Source organism: Hyperolius riggenbachi, chromosome 7 (genome assembly GCF_040937935.1).
Source record: "Hyperolius riggenbachi isolate aHypRig1 chromosome 7, aHypRig1.pri, whole genome shotgun sequence".
NCBI lineage: Eukaryota > Metazoa > Chordata > Amphibia > Anura > Hyperoliidae > Hyperolius > Hyperolius riggenbachi.
In genome coordinates, this window is record NC_090652.1 from 296,940,747 (window position 1) to 296,960,855 (window position 20,109).

Genomic DNA, 20,109 nt, shown 5'->3' on the forward strand with positions numbered 1-20,109 from the left:
ACAGACTGCTCTGGCCTCTGAGGTGATATGTGAAGAGGTAATAGGATTTAGACATAGATTTATTACTGCAAACCTACTGAGAATAAAGGAGAGTTTACTTTAACTTTACAGTACCTGTCCAGCCAAAATGTTAATTTACTCAATGGCTTCCTCCCTATCCCACAGCGAAAATGTAAGATTATAAAAATGTCCCCAATACTTTAATTTAGATGTAAACGATGGTGGTCATATGACCCCTGCTGCTCTTAAAGTGACACTGAAGCGAAAATAAACGTATAAGATAAGGAATTGTATGTGTGATACAGCTAAGAAATAGAACGGTGATGGCGTAACTATGGCACGCTTGTCCGCCACTACTATTAATCTTTATTATCCCCGCCACTGAGAACTCCACATGTCGCTTTGTGTCGGAGGGGGCGGAGCAGGACTAGCATTCGTGCACAGAGATGCTTTTCAAAGTTTTGCTCCCCCTCCACTCTCTGCTCGTCAGACCTTTGCGCATGGGCACCTGGTCTAACATCAGCGCGTCCTGTCAGTGCGGAACTTTCGGCTGGCTACAGGCAGATCATCGGGGAGCTGCACGCCGCCGCCGGGAGAGGAGACTTCTGCCAGGTAAGTAAATACTTTTTTTTACAGGTTACAATATTTTCTGGTGAAACACTGCCCACTTTATGATCATTTTCTAGTGAAACATTGCCACATTAGGATTATTTTCTGGTGAAAAGCTGCCCACTTTACGAAATTACGATTTTTTTCTAGTGAAACATTGCCACATTATGATTATTTTCTGGGGAAACGTTGCCCACTTTACGATTATTTTCTGGTGAAACATTGCTGCGTTATGATTATTTTCTGGTGAAAAATTGCTGCATTACGATTATGTTCTTGTAAAACATTGCTGTATTATGATTATTTTCTAAAGAAACATTGCTGCATTACGATTAACTTCTGGTGAAAGATTGCCGCATTACGATTATTTTATGGTGAAACATTGCCGCATTAAGATTATTTTATGATGAAACATTGCTGCGTTATGATTATTTTATGGTAAAACATTTCTGTGTTAAGATTATTTTCTAGTGAAACATTGCTGCGTTATGAATATTTTCTGGTGAAACATTGTCTCATTGCGATTATTTTCGTGGTGGGGAACCACGGGGGCATGCCACAGCTTCTCTCGTCTGGAGTGAAAAAAATGGCTAGAGGCGCCCCTGCCTTTGCTCCCAGCCTGGTCGGGGATCACATGGGGCCGGGCAGCCAGTATTCAATATAATTTGCCATGTTGCCACTCTGTGATAAATAGGTCGATTTTGGGTTGAAGTTTGGGCACTCGGCCTCTGAAAGGTTTGCCATCACTGAAACTGAACATTGGTAGCAAAGAAAAGTCTCATATGTTTATTTTCAATTATATGGCTTTATTTATAACATTACATACTGTAATTTTGTCATATTTTCAGTTTAGAAGCCACTCTCTGTATTTTAAGCTTTAAAACAAAGCAGAGCTTTGAACTTCACTGCAGTAAAACCTTATCTTAAACCGTTTCTCACAGTTTTTTTGTGTGTTCAAAACTGATTTCTCCCTCCCTGCAGAGTCACGAGCGGATGGAAACCAAGGGTTAACACTCACCTACTCGCTGCTTCGTGCGTCAGGTCTCCATGGCCACAGGGCATCCCATGAGATACCGTCAGAAGTGTTACAAGCTGGCACATCCTGAAGACGTGTCATGACAATGGAGTTGAGTATTAACCCTTGGTTTCCTTCCGCTAGTGACTCTGCAGGGAGGGAGGGAGGAGGAGGATAGGAAATTTAGGAATGCAATCACTCAGTCACGCCCGAGCCACGCAAAGTTTGCCCAGCCCTGCTGGGCCCACTGTTTGAGCATCTGACTTCAATGCCGAAGAATTACTCAGATCCCCGAGTACTTCTGAAGACAGGCGGCTCCGTACTGGGCACATGCGAGACCAGAGTACTTCCCAAGGAGACCCGAAGACGCAGTAGACGAGAGATTTGAATGGGGGACACCAGAGGAATCAGGAGATGGATAGAGAACCGGGGAGGTTCTATAGGATCCAGAGCCTTCTCTCTTTTAAGGTATGTAACTTTTTTTGTTTTCCATAGTACAGGTTAAATTGTACCTAACGGGTGACTAAGAAAAAAAAAATTAGGAATTTACCTAAGAGGGAAGCCTTGCGACCCTGCAGAAGCTCCCCGCATTCTACTGGCCCCCACCATTGACGTCCGTGGACCCGTGGCCCATCCCATATCCCCCGGGTGCTGCAGAGCTGCTCTTTTGCATGAAGAAGAACATGGGTGTGAACTTCTAGAAGGTCCCAGGCAGCGGCGGTGGTCTAGAGTAGGATGTGAGAAGCCTCTGGAGGGTCCAAAGGCTTCCCTCTTCTTCGGTAAGAATCTAATTTTCTCAGATTCTCTGCCAAGCTTATAGGTTTGCTTACTTTCTTCAGCCTCAATTAGGGATGGTCGTAAATCCCGAATTCCGCGGAAAACCCAATGTCCGCCAATACCAATTTCCGTTTTTTTAAATATTCTATTTTTCTGAATTTTGAGGAGTATTTTATTATAGAAAGCAAAAAATTAAAATTAAAAAAATCAGAACAATTGGAAATCGGTAAGTCTTGTGAGTGGTCTAAAATTACCAGGTTGATCCGATTTTTGGTGAAAAAGTCTGAATTCTCTGATTAGTCCAATGCTTCCAAGTTCTGTGATTGGGCTAAAATTGCCGAGTTGCGGTAAATCGAATTTCCGTGGAATTCCATTTCCGATTGGAAATGTCGATTTCCGATCGGAAAAGCAGAAATTTAAAGTCGTCATGTTCGGACTGAACATCCCTAGCCTCAATGAAACAAGTCCAGGATTTCCTGAAGTCAGGAGGAGAACCACAATCCTCCAGCACACGTCTTTAGACATGCCTTCTACCTTCAAAGACAATATCAGGATAATTGTTAAGGACAGGCCTGTCCGGGGCTGCTTTCCTCCAGCATTCCCCGAGGAACCCTCCGCCAAGCTCTCAGCCTACCCGTAATTTGCATGCACTTGTCCTAATTAGCGATAACTTGGCAGCACAACCTGTGAGCCGCATTGCAGTGTTGGGGGTTAAAGTTTTATAGAGAATATTTCCATATCGGGGTCAATGACTATCACTTGTGAAAAGTGTGATCTCTTCTAGATGAAAAGGCTTTCAGGGCTCTAATTGTAGCAAGATGTTGAGGAACAGATGTAGGAGGCTTGAGGGTGTCATTGGAAAGTGGCTAACAGTCTATGTGAAGCTATGGCCGGTGTAGATTTAGCAGTATAAGACATTTTGGTAATGGAAATGTATAGATAAAACAGGTCAGTGTTACTAAAAAGAATTGTATTGTAGCAGCAGATTTCTGGAAAGGCCACGAAAGCCCAGGCATGGGGCGGCAGTTGGCCAAGGGGCGGCTAGACATGGTAGCGTAATTGCTGCATATGGAAGAAGAGCCTGCTAATGGTATACAGAGGTTACAAATAAAGAGCAACAGATGGAAACAGGGAGCTGTTGGACAAGGGACCTATAGAACTGAAGGGGACTGCTGTATATGAAGGTTAGACATAGAAGAGGGGGCTGCACAAGGATTAGGAGGGGGTGCTGCACATCAAAGGGGAGCCGCAAGAAAGTTGACCCAGGGGTGTAAAAAAGTATAAATCCGGCCTTGACTGTATGTGTGTGTGATCACGAGAGCAAAGGAAGGACTCCCCAATACAGGTAATCCATTCCTGGTGGTGATTGGCTCAGTAATGTTCTGAGGGTGGAGCCTGAGCCACATGGAAGTCAGAGGTACTGTTTGCACACATCCCAACTTTATGACATAAGAAAGTGGGTTGTCTCTCTCTGCAAGGGCGTAGCGAGTATCCAAGTCAGAGAGATTAAAAGTGACAAAGAACTACACCGGGATTGGATTTGAGCTTGAATACATGGACGGAAGCAGACTTCCAGTGGGTCTGAAGGGGTGTTTAGCTCTCAGGGACAACAAAGAGATAATTTGCATATCCAGCAGTGATGCATTGTGGGAGACATCAAATGCTCACTCCAACCTGAATAATCACAAATACCGTCTATTTTAAGAAGGCAAATGTTTGTTTTGAAAAAGTTTTATTTTAAACATAGTCTCTTCAAGTTACACATGTTTTTTTCCTTTTCCCTGTACTAAACCTTTCCAGAACTTCTTATTCTATTTTGAGCCTTCGTTCCTGAGCCAATTTTCCGTGCAAACTCATCATACACATGCAGAACAAAAATGAAATATATATTTTTCATTTGTTGGCATAAATCCCGAGAAGGTTAATTTGCAATCCTACAAAAATCCCAACATAATTAAGAGAAAAAAATGTAACCCTTCGCGCACTCACATGCAAATGTACATGCAAATACTTTCACAAAAGTCAATCATCCAGGAACCACTGCTATCCCTACAGCTAAGTTAAAAGCTGGGGTGTTAGTACAAAAGAATACTTTCTCTTGCATAGTCACCTACACCGCGCCGAGGTACCCCAGTATTTGTATTTGTCCCAACTCAAATCTCATCTTTAGATAGGTTTGATGCAATAAATGTGCAGGTGCTTCTCAGTGTGGTGAGTATGCATGGGAGTTTCAATGGGTTTGGGTGTCCCTCTGTGTATACACTTTTCTAGCTGCTGTGTACTCAGAGAGAGTGTTGCTCTGCCTCTCAGTTTCTTGCAATCTTATTGATTTTGAACTTTCACGTTCTTCTGCCTTTGGCTTGCTCCTTGACCTGGATTAAACCCTCCTTGACCTGGATTAAACCCCCCTTGCCCTGACTTTCGCCAGTCTACTTATGACTGAACACTGCTCACACTGATCTTGGCTTGTGTTTGACTTTGCCTTTTTTGTTTCTCCAAGACACCAGCCTGTCCTGCTTCCTCTACTCACCTTGGCATCTTTACTGGTGGGGCAATCCTGGGGATCGTAGGCTGGTGGCCAGCATGCAGCAAAGAGTCCATTGCCCACTACGGGTAGAAGCCTATCATCCCTTGAGGAGTGCTTTGATGAAGTCCCATAGTCACTTAGACCCCATCACTGTAGGAGTCAATGTTGTGCTGAAAATTAACAGAAAGGTTCACATAGGTACACTGCACTGAAATGTAGGGTCATCGTAATGTTATATGTCCATTCAGCCCAAGTGGGCAGCCCATGCAGCCCAATGCATTAAATGAATGGAAACCAGTGATGTACCTATTCAGCTAATTACGATGACGTGAAATTACGCGTACATTTTTGCCTATACGTAATTATGAATTGTTAATTCAATTGACTTTGTATAAGCATTCGTAATTACGCATGAATTTACACATGGTTTACTCGTAATTACGTGCCGACGTTAGCGGTGAACAGCAAGGCCCCGATACATGCTATTGCTACCAAAATTGCTACATTTGCTAAGGAGGATAGCGGGCAGATACAACTCAAAATATTTTAAAAAAGACCTGGGGCTTGATTCACAAAGTGGTGCTAACTGTTAGCACGCCTGTGAAAACCCCCTTAGCACGTCTAAACGAGCTTTTTGCGCGCTAATTTGCACGCAAACCGCATCGCGCGCAAAATTATGCGCACAAAACTTTACGCGCGCACTGTACAGAGCCCTGCCCATTAACGCATATGGGACTTAGCGCGCGCATAGGACTTTGCGCGCGGTACTTAGCACGCAATCTGATTGAGAGAACCGGTGCTAACCTACTTAGCACCCTGGTTAGCGCGCCTAAAGACTTTAGACGTGCTAAGTAGGTTAGCACCGCATAGTGAATCAAGCCCCTTTTAGTTTTTGAGAAAATCGATTTTAAAAATGCAAACAAAAATGTTTTTTTAAACTTGAAAAAAGAACAGTTTAAACAAAAAAATCTTTGTCTTTTTAAAATCTATTTTCTCAAAAACTACAAGGTCTTTTTGAATATTTTTTTTTTTTCACTTGCACCCACTATCCTCAACATATGTAGCAATTTTGGTAGCAATAGAATGTATGGGGCTTTGCTATGCAATGCTAAAGTCGGCATACAATTACGCATAAATTACATGTACATTCATGCGTAATTACGAATGCTTACAAACAAAATTAAATACGCTTTTCCACAAAATTTCACATTACGATTATGATACCTAAATGCGGATTACGATGCGTAATTACACATAGGCGTAATTTCTGCTTGTCCCTAATGGTAACACGTTCAGATTCGCGTGAACCGGGCAAACCTCCATAGACTTTAATGGGCAGGCAAATTTCACAAACTACAAAGACTGTTTCTGGCCACAAAAGTGATGGAAAACTGGTTTCAAAGGCTCTAACACCTGGACGGGGGCATGGCAAAGGGGGATCCATGCAAAAAGTCCAGCCAAAAATTATGGAGTTGATGCAGAGGCCGGTTTTAAACCTTAAAGGGCAGAAATCACAGTACATTCCCACATTTGAGGAAAAGGGCTGCTTTAAAATGTACAGAGAGTGGTAAAGTAAGGGTTATGCCCACTTCACACGCGTCACACAGACCAAACTCTGACGGCATTTAACGCACCGCAAAGAGTTGTTAATAGTTGAGACTCTCAGGACTGAAACACACAACCAATAAAGAGCTAATACTGTGGTTGAGGGAGGGTTCCTCAGGGCCCCTCTGGCCCAAGAGCCCCAATGCAGTCGCAACCTCTGCACCCCCTATTGATATGCCCCTGACTGGCTCGATTTTGCCGCTCGATTCTCTCGCCCGGTTGATTCTCCGCTCAATTACGCAGGTGATTCTCTTATCTTCCGCTTGTTTTCTTATCTTTTTAAATTGTGTTCAATGTAGAATCGAGCGCAGAAATGATCGGGCGGGAGATCGGACATGTCGGAAATGATTTATCGAGCCATCTAAATGGCTCAGAATTGAGCCGTGTGTTCCCAGCATTAGTCCTCTCGGCCACAATCTTTGTGTAGTAGTCACCGTGCTAATGTGTGCTTGTTAGCAAGAGTGCAGGCCATGGGGTTTTCCAGTCCCTATGGTCGGGCTGAGCTAGCTCAATGACAGTAAAGTGACCCAGAAAACAGTGGTTCTGCAGTGTGGGCCCAGTGTTGGCCTAGTAGGCTGTACTGAATCAGCAAAGGAAAAAACTTTCGTAACTACAAACAAATTTCTTGCGCTCCTGGACTCAAGTTGTCACAAATGGATACTTCCTCTATAGATGTGTACGCTGCGACGCTCCGTGGTGGGGTTTGTTGCACAAGGAATCACTGGAAAAGAGTGGAGCGCGCCATAGTGTATTACATCAAAGAGGGAACGTTTATTACACTTTCAAGTTATACTCACAATGTTCACAAATCAAAAAGGCGTGTCAGCGGGCTGCCAGCCGCTACAGTTCAGTGGAGGATGATGCGCTGTGGCCAGCAGCGCAGGTCCCGATCGTCTGGGCTCCGTCTCACTGGTAGTGGGCGTGGCTTGACCCTCAACACGCGTACGACGTCATTACGCGTTTCGGCGCTCTGCGCGTAATGACGTCGTACGCGTGTTGAGGGTCAAGCCACGCCCACTACCAGTGAGACGGAGCCCAGACGATCGGGACCTGCGCTGCTGGCCACAGCGCATCATCCTCCACTGAACTGTAGCGGCTGGCAGCCCGCTGACACGCCTTTTTGATTTGTGAACATTGTGAGTATAACTTGAAAGTGTAATAAACGTTCCCTCTTTGATGTAATACACTATGGCGCGCTCCACTCTTTTCCAGTGATTCCTTAGGCTGTACTGAATGACCACCTGTACAATCCAATCAATGAAGCAATGACCTTCTCCTCTTGGGTGTGCCCCCAATACACTCATATAGGTCATTGCTTCATTATGATACGGAAGCCCCCTCACCACGACAAGGTAACAATCACGAAGGGGAATTGACATCATGTACATGCCTTTTTTTTTCGGTTGCAGCCACAGTTCAGCTGAAAATTAGGCATGTACACAACCAGAGAAAAAAATATTATTTAATGGCCACTGCTATATATTAATAATTCAGCATCCACCTGTGGAGTGGAGTCCTGGTCAGGAGACACTGTTGGTGGTGGCGGAGAAGTCCGTCAGACAGTCGGTCGGTCATGCAGCGTGCAGAGATGCTGGGTGGGGAGTAATTTAAAATTCTTCGGGCAGACAGGAGCCCTCCAGGATCCGTGTCTCATTCATTTTTATAAAGGTGAGGTAATCCACACTTTTCTGACCTAATCGACTGTGCTTCTCAGTGACAATCCCTCCTGCTGCGCTGAAGGTCCTCTCTGACAGGACGCTTGCAGCAGGGCAAGAGAGAAGTTTGATGGCAAATTGTGAGAGCTCTGGCCACAGGTCAAGCCTGCGCACCCAGTAGTCCAGGGGTACAGCGGCGGGGATGCAACAGTTTAGTTAGGGCTAATATGTTAAACAATAATTTTGTCATGAAAAAAAGGATAATTTTTATGAGACTTCAGTGTCTCTTTAAATGTAACCAATTATATATCCCTTTTGAAAGTCCCAACCTACAAAAGAGAATAAGCCAATTTTTTGACTTGAAAACAGTGGTGAGCCTCATCGAAAATAGTATTTACGCATCGTAATGCAAAATTTCAGGGAAAATCTTAATTCATTTTGTATGTAATAGTACTGTTTCATAATTTCGTGTAATTTTCGTGCAATTTAGCAAATATTTTTTTGCCGAATTTAACGATTACTAGCAACACTCCTATACTTACTATTGCTACAATAATTGGTACATATGTTAAAGAGACTCTGAAGCAGAGCAAGGACAAGGTCCTCCAGCACCCAAGGCTGAGACACCAAAGGGCGCCCCTCCATCCCTCCCACCCCAGCATTCATACACTGATTGCTATTAGACTAAGAGGCGCCACAGGGCCCACAACCTCCCCAACACCTTAATAGCTAGTTATCTGGCTTGCAGTCACTGCCATGTATCCCCTTTTCTTATTTCTTTCTGCTTCAAACACAATTAGGAATGACAGCTGAATGAATTCTGCGCCCCCTCCTACACTGCGCCCTGAGGCTGGAGCCTCTCCAGCCTATGCCTCGGCCCGGCCCTGCTCTGAAGTCTCTTAAAAATCCTTTTTACTTCAAAAATCTGTTTCTCATCCCTGCCCTAACTAACACGCTGCATCCCTGCGGCTGCAATCTAACTAAATCCCCCCTAACTTCCCCCTCTCTCTCCCCTGCAAAATCCACGACTTTCTTGGTCGTGGATTTAGCTGCTGTTGGAGGCAGAGCTTTCAGCCGCAGCTCTGCCTCCATTCGCGTCTATCAGCGGTGGATCTCCGCCTCTCCCCCGCCCCTCTCAGTGAAGAAAGACTGAGAGGGGCGGGGAGAGATGCGCTGAGAGGCAGAGCTGCAGCTGAAAGCTCTGCCTCTCACGGAAGCGCTGCCCGGATTGCCCCCCTGGGGAGTTAGGGGGGATTTAGTTAGATTACAGACGCAGGGATGTGGCGTTTTAGGTAGGGCAGGGATGAGAAACAGATTTTTGAAGTAAAAAGCTGATTTTTAAGAGACTTCAGAGTCTCTTTAAGGAATTCATCTAAGTCATGAGTCATTGACTAGTGTAAAACTATAACATATTCCTCCCCCTCCCCTCTCTCTCCTCTCATCACCCCTTCTACCCTCCCTTTACCTCTATTCCATGCCCAAATTTACGTGGCCCCTCTTTTTAGTATATCATTATTCAACTATGTAGAAATGGAGTACGGGCCCACTTTACTGCAGCCCTAACATGACGTTTCCCCCCTTTTCCTCCTCTTGCATTTCCATAATTTGGCAGATGGAGCTCATAGATGTTTGTCCATCGACATAAATTAGTCCAGAAGACAAGCGCGCTCCGCCAGGCAGCGCAATCAGTGGATAAAACAGCAGGCGATTGCGGAGAGAGATCGTCTCCAGGGCCGCCGTCTCTCCTCTCTCTACGGAACCGGCACAGCATGCCGCCATTTGCCTCTTTTCCGCAAATCTTTTAGTCATATTGACCTAATTAACCCTCGTTTCTTTTGTATTAATTAGCATACTAATGACAAATCTGTTTATGTTATGTTTGTCTTGGCTTCATTTTTATAAAATTACGGCAGATGCTGATTATACATATTAACCAAATGCTTCACTTATACTTCTAATGGCTGCCTGAGTGGGATTTCTTGATATATTTATAAGCACAACAGCTATACATAGCTGGATATAATGATGCAAATATGCTTTATTATTCCGCTATGATAATACAGGACTGGTCATCACCGGCTTCTGCTAGGCTTGCCAAATCATCCCTTTAAATACTAACACATCTGAGCTATGCAGGTTCCAGGGTTACTTACACATACTGTATATACTCGCATATAAGCCAGATTTTTGGGACCAAAAAAAAGTGTCCCAAAAGTGTGTGGGGGTGTTGGCTTATTTGCAAGTCACATGTTGGGGTGTGTGGGGATAGCTACCTCTCCTCGTTCTTGGCAGCATCTCCTGTGCAGTTCTCCTTGCTAGATGTCCAGGTTTTCGATTTTTCTCGTCCTGGGTAGCCACTTCCTGTTTCCCTTGCAGTTCCATTCTCGACCACTAGATGTAAGCGGGGAGTGCAAAGCTGTAAGGGAGACGAGAAGATGGCTGCGCAGAGACCAGAAGACAATGAAGCCTGGATCTGTAGCAAGTACAGAGCTGCAAGGAAGACGGGACGGTGGCCAACATGGAGATATAGCTAAATGTACACTTCTCAGCACTTTGTATGGCTTGGCTGGATAGTGTACTGGTTAAAGGGAAGGTTTAGGGAGTCTTAAAAAAAAATCCATATCCACTTACCTGGGGCTTCCTCCAGCCCGTGGCAGGCAGGAGGTGCCCTGGCCGCCGCCCCGCAGGCTCGCGGTGGTCTCCGGTGGACGACCCGACCTGGCCAGGCCGGCTGCCAGGTCGGGCTCTTCTGCCCTCCAACGACGGGCTCTTCTGCGTCCCACACGGGCGCACTGACGTCATTGGATGTCCTTCGGGCTGAATTGCGCAAGCGCAGAACTACTGCGCATGCGCAGTACAGCCCGGAGGACGTCCGATGACGTCAGCGCGCCCCCGTGAGGCGCAGATTGGAGCGCAGAAGAGCCTGACCTGGCAGCCGGTCCTGGCCAGATCGGGTCGGCCACCGGAGACGACCGGGAGCCTCTGGAGTGGCGGCGAGGGCACCTCCTGCCTGCCACGGGCTGGAGGAAGCCCCAGGTAAGTGGATATGGATTTTTATTTTTTTTAAGACTCCCTGAACCTTCCCTTTAAGGGCTCTGCCTCTTCGAATCTTGGCTTTTCTTGTTCAGTAAGCCAGCACCTATTCAGTAGGAGACCTTGGGCTTGTTAGGGAGGAGACCCTAACACTGCTGCTTCCTACTGAGTGTGCTCCAGTCTAGTGGCTGCAGCTTTGGTACTTTGAGTCAGCCAGGAGAAAAGCGCAATACAAATATTGTTTGTTTGTCACTCTGCATCACATACACTCTGCTGATACACTGCATCATCATATACATACACTCTGCAAGCATGCTTCACTCTGCATCACATGCACCAGATACAGGGGAGGCACTCTGCCCCACAATTGGGGGGAGACATTGGGGGTCGGCTTATCAGCGGGTCAAACATTATTAGGTATTTTCAGGGCCAAAAGTTGGGGGTCGGCCTATACATGGGACAGTGTATACACAAGCACATACAGTATACAGCGCCCAAACTGCATCCAACTAGCCACAAGTGCTGTATAATTCATTTGAGTTGGCAACTCTGGCTTCTGCAGAAACATTTCCAACGGTGTTAGGTGAGGCAAATTTTATGGCGTGAAGAGCATTGGCCCTGCATTGGTGCATAAAGGTGGCCACACATGGTACAATAAAAAGATCTTATTTTATGGCACTTCACATCAATATGGTTGTTGTTATGGTGACAAGCAAACTGCTCACCCTCAGCCGCTCCATTCCTCCTCACTCAGGACAGCAGCAGTGCCATCTCCTCCCTTTTGCTGTACAAGTCAAACGAAACACTGCTGCTCTCCTGCCTCCCCCATCCTCACTCACAGGCAGACTCTTCACACAGCACAACAAGCTGCTTTTCCCCAATGATGACCTGCTCACCTCGCTCTCCTCTCGCTTCTCCTCCTACTCTGAATGCATGTTGTTAGTGTAAACACACAGTACAAACATGCTGCCCCTGTAATGACTGCGTCTGATGCAAGTGTTTCACCTTGCTTCATGAGAGAACCGGCTGGTTTGATGCCAAAGTTTGGCTGGGCCGCCATTTCACCTTCAGGACAGACTTTCTTTCTTGGTGTTTCTTTGCTATACTGTAATGACTTCTCCTCTCCTCAGCATCGAATCACCAGGCGATGCGTTGTCGCCGTCACTCTGCTTTTCTGTAAGCCAGCCAACTCCTGCGGTTTTCACTCTTCCTCGTTTTCCTCATTTCACACTCACTTTCCTTCTCCACATCTCTCCCCTTATCTTGCTAATACCGAGTCAATAATATCCCCTCTACATATGGATTTAGCAGGCTCAGTCCCAGTCAGTAAAGCAGCCTCCCCATTGGCTCTGATCTCGTTACGCGTGACTTTGTATAGGGCACACGGCGGAGCTGCCCCCTCCTGATTTCCAAAGCTCTCCCATGCCGCCTCGCTGCCAACAATCCAGCTTTGTTCCCGGTCCAAGAGACTTATCTTTCACTTACACTGACTGGCATCCTGCCGGCTAAATCCCACCACTGAACCTGGCGTCAAACTTGTTTCAGACATCATGAGACATGGAATCACATCTCCATCTACTGCCTCCATCTGGTGGCAGATAACAAAGATGCCTAGACTGGGCAGCATCAGCGGGGACGGCGAGAATTCAAATCAGGACACGTCTTTTCTGGGCTGCGTTGTGTTATGTAGATTCTGCACAAAGAGCGGTAGTTTTCATGCTGGATTAACTCATTAGGGATGGCAGGTTTTGGAGCCTTTTTTAATTTTGCAGCCTGTGATCACTGTGATTGGCTCACACTGACCACCTGGTAAGAAGCCAACGAAACAGGCTCCAACACAGCTGTTACAAAGTTCTCAAGGTCAAAAACTGTGTGCTAATGACAGGGCCTCCTTAACTGAGGTTCCATGTAAACAAATGTAATGATATAGGGCACAGGCAGGGGCGCAGCTAAGGTTTTGGTGGCCCCAAGCAGTCCATAACTTGAGGCCCTGAAGCATGCTGCTGCAAAAAATGGGCGTGACCAAACATGCTGTGGGAGGAGCCAAATACTAGCAGTTTGTAGACTAAATTGCACTTAGGGCAAGGGCGTAAAATGTGCCCCCCCACGTGGAGACAGGTATAGGTGCCCCCAGCATAGGTAGCACGTATAGTTGCCCCCAGTATAGGTAGCACGTATAGTTGCCCCCAGTATAGGTTAGATATGTAGGTGCAGGCAGTATAGGCTAGATAGGTAGGTGCCCCCAGTATAGGTTAGATAGGTAGGTGCCCCCAGTATAGGTTAGATAGGTAGGTGTCCGCAGTATAGGCTAGATAGGTAAGTGGCCACAGTATAGGTTAGATAGGTAGATGCCCCAGTATAGGTTAGATAGGTAGGTACCCCTCAGTATAGGATAGATAGGTAGATGCTACCAGTATAGATTAGATAGGTAGGTACTCCTCAGTATAGGTTAGATAGGTAGATGCCCCCAGTATAGATCAGATAGGTAGGTACTCCTCAGTATAGGTTAGATAGGTAGATGCCCCCAGTATAGGTTAGATAGGTAGGTACCCCTCAGTATAGGTTAGATAGGTAGATGCCCCCAGTATATATTAGATAGGTAGAGGTACCCCTCAGTATAGGTTAGATAGGTAGATGCCCCCAGTATAGATTAGATAGGTAGGCACCCCTCGGTATAGGTTAGATAGATGTATGCCCCCAGTATAGGTTAGATAGGTAGTGGTCTCCAGGCAGCATAGGGCGGGGGGGAGCGGGCAGAGAGAAGTTTAAACTCACCTGGCTTCCTCCGCACGCAGCCTCTATCTTGTTCCTGTCCCGGCGTGCGGCGTCTGCAGAGCGAGTCCCCCCCCCCCTTGTGAGGCCCCAAGCGGGGGAGTGGCTCGCCTGTATGCTGGCGGCCCCTGGGCACAGGTGTCAAAATAAAGGCCCACGGGCTGAATGTGCCCCCCTAGCTATTTTATGTGGCCCCTAAGAGCTTCAAATGTGCATCATTGTAAGCAGTTAATGAATAGCCACACACTGCCTTCCACTCCAGAGGGGCACGACAGTGACAGTGGTTCTGACAAAAAACATTGTCACTATGAGCCAAGGTGTAGCAATGACCCACGGGAAACCCCCATCAACAAAATTAGCATGAGTCCCCACCTGGGTACCCAACCCTGCAACTTCCAGAACTTGTTAGGCCACTTGGGGGTAGATACCCTAAATCAAAGTAATATTGCGGTACGCAGACAGTGCACATCATTATTACCCTTACTGCGCTGTGTACAATATGTTATGCTATTACCGACCTGCGGTATTTGACTAGCATGACCGTTGCACATTACTAACGAGAGCATTACCGTAACAAAAAGTCGTACCAGTCGAGTACTGCGCTAATAGCTTAACTCGCCGTACCCAGTGCTGATAGTAAGGGTAATATTGTCGTGTGCTGTCTTTTCACAGCAATATTGCCATGAATTTGGTGCATCTACCCCTTTCAGTCCAAGCTTCTGCGTAAGGGAACCCATATGATTAAACATGTGCAACTGTCTTTCTTATGGTGCCTATACATGGTACAATTTTTTTTTCATTTTTTTCAATTAGATAATTTTGTTTGATTATTATAGATCGAATATAAAGATTTTTCCAACATGTCCGATCAGATTTTTATTGAAAAAATGGCATAATCGTTCGTTTTGCTTGATTTAAAAAAAAAGATTCTTTTTGACTTTCATTTGATTAGATCGTTTTACTCGAATAAACAGAAGAATTGAACATTTTATTGTACCATGTATGGGCACCATTAAAGAAAACCTGTAACTAAAAAAGTTCCCCTGGGGGGTACTCACCTCGGGTGGGGGAAGCCTCTGGATCCTATCAAGGCTTCACCGGTCCTCCTCCATCCCACGGCGGTCTCGCTGTGCCCCTCTGAACAGCGGGGATGTAAATATTTACCTTCCCGGCTCCAGCGCAGTATCGGCTCTCTGCTCAGAGATAGGTGGAAATAGCCAATCACGGTCGGTCCGCTCTACTGCTCCTGCGCAAGTCTCCTGCTCCTGCGCAGTAGAGCGGACTCGACAGAGATCGGCTATTTGCGTGCTGAGAGCCGCAACAGCGCCACCTGCTGGAGCCAGGGAAGGTAAATATAGCAAGCCTTGTCAGGCTTGTTGAGCCAGGATTGCAGGTCATTTCGGGGGAGCCATCGCTATATTGCCTGCAGCTACAGGGATATGGGAAGCCTCATTGGGACCCTGAGGCTTCCCCCAACCGAGGCGAGTACCCCCAGGGGACTTTTTTTTAGTACAGAGTCTCTTTGAAGTGAATCTCCAGCCTTCCTGTTAAAGTCCTGCAGCTGTCCCAAAAAAACCCAGAATCACCAAACTTCTGGCGCGCAGCTCCGCCTTCCCAAAGAAAAACGCCAAGATGTTTACTGGAGTAAACTTCTTGCCGTTTTTCTCCAGGTAGGAAGCCAGTGAAACACACCAGAAGTCGGGTGATTCCGGGTCTTCGGGACGAGAGAAGGCAGCAGAGGAAGCTATCATTTTCCTTTACTGTTAGGCTTCTGGATTTTTACAGGATGGCTGGAGATCCAGTTTAAAAACATTAAAAATTGCTGCACCCTGAGAAAGAAAATAGTTGTTTGCTGAAAACAAGCAGACTGAGGACATGGATTACTGGAACCATGTCCTGTGGTCTAGATAAACATATTTGGTTCAGGTGGTGTCAAGCCTGAGTGGCGGCAACCAGGTGAGGAGTGCACAGACAAGCGTATCTTGCCTACAGTGCAAGGTCTCTAATATCCACCAGCTTCGTAATGTCAGACAATTTGAAAAAAGACTCACCAAATTAATGTAATCCAACAAATAAACAAAATCAAAGATGAAAATAATGAAAACCACAGAGTGGCTATCAGAGTAGTCCGTTAGGCTTTGTTTTAAAAAAAAAATAGACACAGGACCAGGAGATCTGCTTGTCTTACCAGGTTACTGCCAGTTAAGTCCAACAGTACATAGATGACTGTGATCAATCCTGCAATGCAAACTTCCAATTTCCTTCCACCAATTATCACAGCAAGCCACGTGACACTCTTTATTCAAGCCAGCACTCTGCCCTTCAATGTAGTGGTGACTCATCAGCTACAAAGGTCACAAGGACCTGTACATGCTTCCACCCCCCTCGGTCGCCTTTCGGCAATCAGCCATCCTAGTCAACACCGCAACTCCAGGTGGTAGATTGGCAGGGCCTCGAAATACAGTATCTCCAAATAGCGTAAAATGTTTTGCGTTTATTTAGCCCATGGGTATCCAAACATTTTAGACCAAGGGCCACATGACCGTTCTTGAGATATCTAGGGGTCAGAATAAGCGAAATTAAACACATTTTTTTTTCTGAACGCCTTAAGGGGTACAGTATGTCATATAGTTTGTCAAATAAAACCTTTCCATGGGAAATAAACCATGTACCATGTGTGCTGGCCTGGTGGTGGCTGCTGCTGGCATAGTGGTGGCTTCCCATCACTTATCCAGTCCAGACCCATCTTTATTTTGTTCTTCCCCCTCAGCTGTTCCTCCTCGATCAGGACTTCTGTGGCCATTTTTCGGAGTCCCATAGTAATCACTATAGGACTACAGAAATGGGCAATATTTTTTTCTGAGTAAGTATACACTCCAGCGGCCTTTTATTTTGTAGTCCTACAGTAATTCCTATGGGACTACAGGAGAGCAGAGGGGGAGACAGAGCAGTGATACAGATTAGCTGTAAAGATGATGCATGTTGCATTGCAGCACAGCCTATGGGCCGCATGCAATTAGAGTTTCACAAGAGTTAGAGGGCCACTGGAAAAGGCTCGGAGGGCCACATTCAGCCCTCAGGCCAAACTTAGGACACCCCTGATTTAGCCAAAGCAGCTAGCTCAGCTTTTACTGCTCAAGATAGGCAAGTTCCGCAGGATTAACTGGCTAGCGTATCTGGCGCTGGAACACCATGCACTCTACGTCACTTAGCTCCAACCTACGCGTTTCATTGTGTACCACCTCATCAGGGCCCCTGATCTCCTAACATATCTCCAGCAGCACAGTGAAGATCATACATGAAGCCAAAACTTCTAGCTGTCGGCGGTGTATTGCCACGCCTTCAGCAGCTGCTGACTTGGACAGGCTCAATGTGCTCCCAGAGCCATTTGAAAAGTTGCAAGTTGGGAAAGTTATTGTGCTCTTCACTAATATTTGTTAATGCAGAAATAAGGGAGTTACTAGGCAAGCCGTACTTTAGAGAATACAGCAGTGATTTCACGGTTCCAAAAAATGTTTTTTCACTTGACTATGCAATTTTAGAAATTCAAAGCTGCCTCGAAATTGGAATAGAAAGTTCATTTTTAATAACATGAAATTATGGAATGATAAATGTCGCAAAGCTGGAATTTCTAAGGTGACAAGGGCAGGCTACATATGGAAAAACTGAAATTCAAATGCTGGTCACCACCACTCCACCCTTACGAATTCAAATTCTGCATTTTAAAGATCTGCCGAAGAGACATTTTTTGGTCACCGGAAACGGCTTTGGCATTCCTAAGAATTATTCTGTTTATTACTCCTTTCTTTTAGCTTAGTTGGCACATGGCTGTTTTTCATCAAACAAGCTGGGAGCAGGAAAAAATGGTGCCGCCATTCAAGTCTATGGTAAACAATGTTTTACCGTCTTCAATGGTTACTTTATGGGGCGCGGCCATAATGTTATTTACTGTATAGTTACCATTAAAACGGTAAATTCCGTTATCAGATAAATTTTATACCAGTAATTTAATTTTGATGTGAGGTGAAAGATGGCCGCTGACTTTAGCGGTTAATAGCAAAGCACCCATAAGTGATAGAAACACCAAATGTTCAGGGTATATTAAGCGGGATAGTGGGAACAAAAAAAACTTTTTTCCCCCCCAAAAAACCTTATAGTTTTTGAGAAAATCAATTTTAAATTTCTTGTTCTGAGTGTGGGAAATGTTTCAATGGCCACCGACTTTAGCGGTTAACAGCAAAGCCCCTGAACATGCTAGAAACACCAAATGTGCAGGGTATATTAAAGGGGCACTATGGCAAAATTGTAAAATTTAAAATATGTGCAAACATAGTTAAACATAGTTACACAAATAAGAAGTACATTTTTTTCCAGAGTAAAATGAGCCAAAATTACTTTTCTCCTATGTTGCTGTCACTTACAGGAGGTAGTAGAGATCTGAAAGAAGTGACAGGTTTTGGACTAGTCCATCTGTTCATAGGGTATTCTCGCAAGGCTTTTATTCGTTATAAAGATATTCCCTAAAAAGGATGTAAACAATGATGCTGGCCAGCTTCCCTGCTCGCTACACAGTTTTTTGGCAGTTGGGCAGAGCAACTGCCATTCACTAAGTGCTTTTGAAAATAAATAAATCCCTGAGAATCCCCATGAAGAAATGGGCTAATCCAAAACCTGTCGTTTCTATCAGATTTCTACTACCTACTGTAAGTGACAGCAACATAGGAGAAAAGTAATTTATGGCTCATTTTACTCTGGAAAAAACATACTTCTTATTTGTATATGTTTGCACATATTTAAAATTTTACAATTTTTCACCACAGTGCCCCTTTAAGGAGAACTGTGGGAACAAGAGAAACAATTGCAAAAATCAAGCACCTCATCCCCCCAGAAGATCTACCAACTTTAGTTCATGCCTTCATTACCTCCCGACTGGACTACTGCAATGCTCTCTACACTGGCCTTCCAAAAAAGGACTGGTACCGCCTACAGCTGATACAGAATACTGCTGCCAGACTGCTAACCAACCAACCCCGTCACTGCCACATAACGCCAGTCCTGCCCTCCCTTCACTGGCTACCTATAGAATGGAGGGTCCTATTCAAGATCGGCTTACTGACATTTAAATCACTAAATAATCTGGGCCCTGGATACATGAAAGATATGTTGCAGCTGCGTAGCAATCCCCGCATTCTCAGATCCTCAGGTTCTAATAATCTAGTTATACCCAGAGTCCACTTGGAAACTTTTGGTCCCAGAGCCTTCTGTCATGCTGCCCCTACGTTTTGGAACTCCTTACCTCAACAGATCAGGACAGCTCCATCCCTGGGCGTATTTAAATCCAGACTGAAAACCCACCTGTTCAGTTTGGCATTTGCAGAAATATAACTTTCAAGAAAAAGGAAGGAGCAGTTTGGCACTTGCATTCCTCTTAAAAAAGCTTTATTGCTCTGGCTTACAAAAACGACATTTCCAGTCTTAAGTAGAAAAAGTTGCAATTGCATGTTAAAATCCTACCAGGTCCTTTAAGCGCTGTGGGGTAAGGTGGGAGCAGTGTAGGGTCTTGTGCAGAGAGCCTCTGAGGACGCTCAGTGAGCGAAACGGTCGTCAGGCCCTACACTGCTTCCACCATACCCCACAGCGCTTGAAGGACCTGGTAGGATTTTAACATGCAATTGTAACTTTTTCTACTTAAGACTGGAAATGTTGTTTTGTAAGCCAGAGCAATAAAGCTTTTTTAAGAGGAATGCAAGTGCCAAACTGCTCCTTCCTTTTTCTTTTTTCTTGATACATAATGTGCTGTTATATGGGTTTTGAGCACGCATGATCCTCAGCATTTCCTGCCTAGGGTCAATCCTCCTGACATTCCTATTTTTTGATACGTGTATCCTATAGTGAAACACTAGCGGTGTAGTGCCCGCCTACTATTTTCTATCAAGTATCATTAGAAATATAACTTTTGTTGTGTGAATACTTCATCCTACTACCAATTACCGAATCTGAGAGTGCCTAAGCGCTTTGAGTCCTATGGGAGAAAAGTGCTATAGAAATGTTATTGTATTATTGTATTGTATAATTACAACAACAACAAAAAAAACCTTGTAGTTTTTGAGAAAGTT

General features: G+C 45.2%; 1 protein-coding gene across 6 annotated transcripts in view; it reads right to left on the reverse strand.

Moving 5' to 3' along the window:
* The window catches only part of ASIC4 (acid sensing ion channel subunit family member 4), a 949,912-nt gene that overhangs the window by 486,962 nt on the left and 442,841 nt on the right, over positions 1-20,109 (reverse strand). For 4 of the 6 annotated variants that reach the window (XM_068246014.1, XM_068246013.1, XM_068246015.1 and 1 more), the window contains one exon: positions 4,932-5,098. The exons of the other annotated variants lie outside the window; for them this stretch is intronic. In XM_068246014.1, the coding sequence (XP_068102115.1) occupies positions 4,932-5,002 (71 nt within the window). In that variant the 5' untranslated portion in view covers positions 5,003-5,098. The remainder of the gene's footprint in view (positions 1-4,931; positions 5,099-20,109) is intronic. 6 annotated transcript variants of the gene reach the window in all.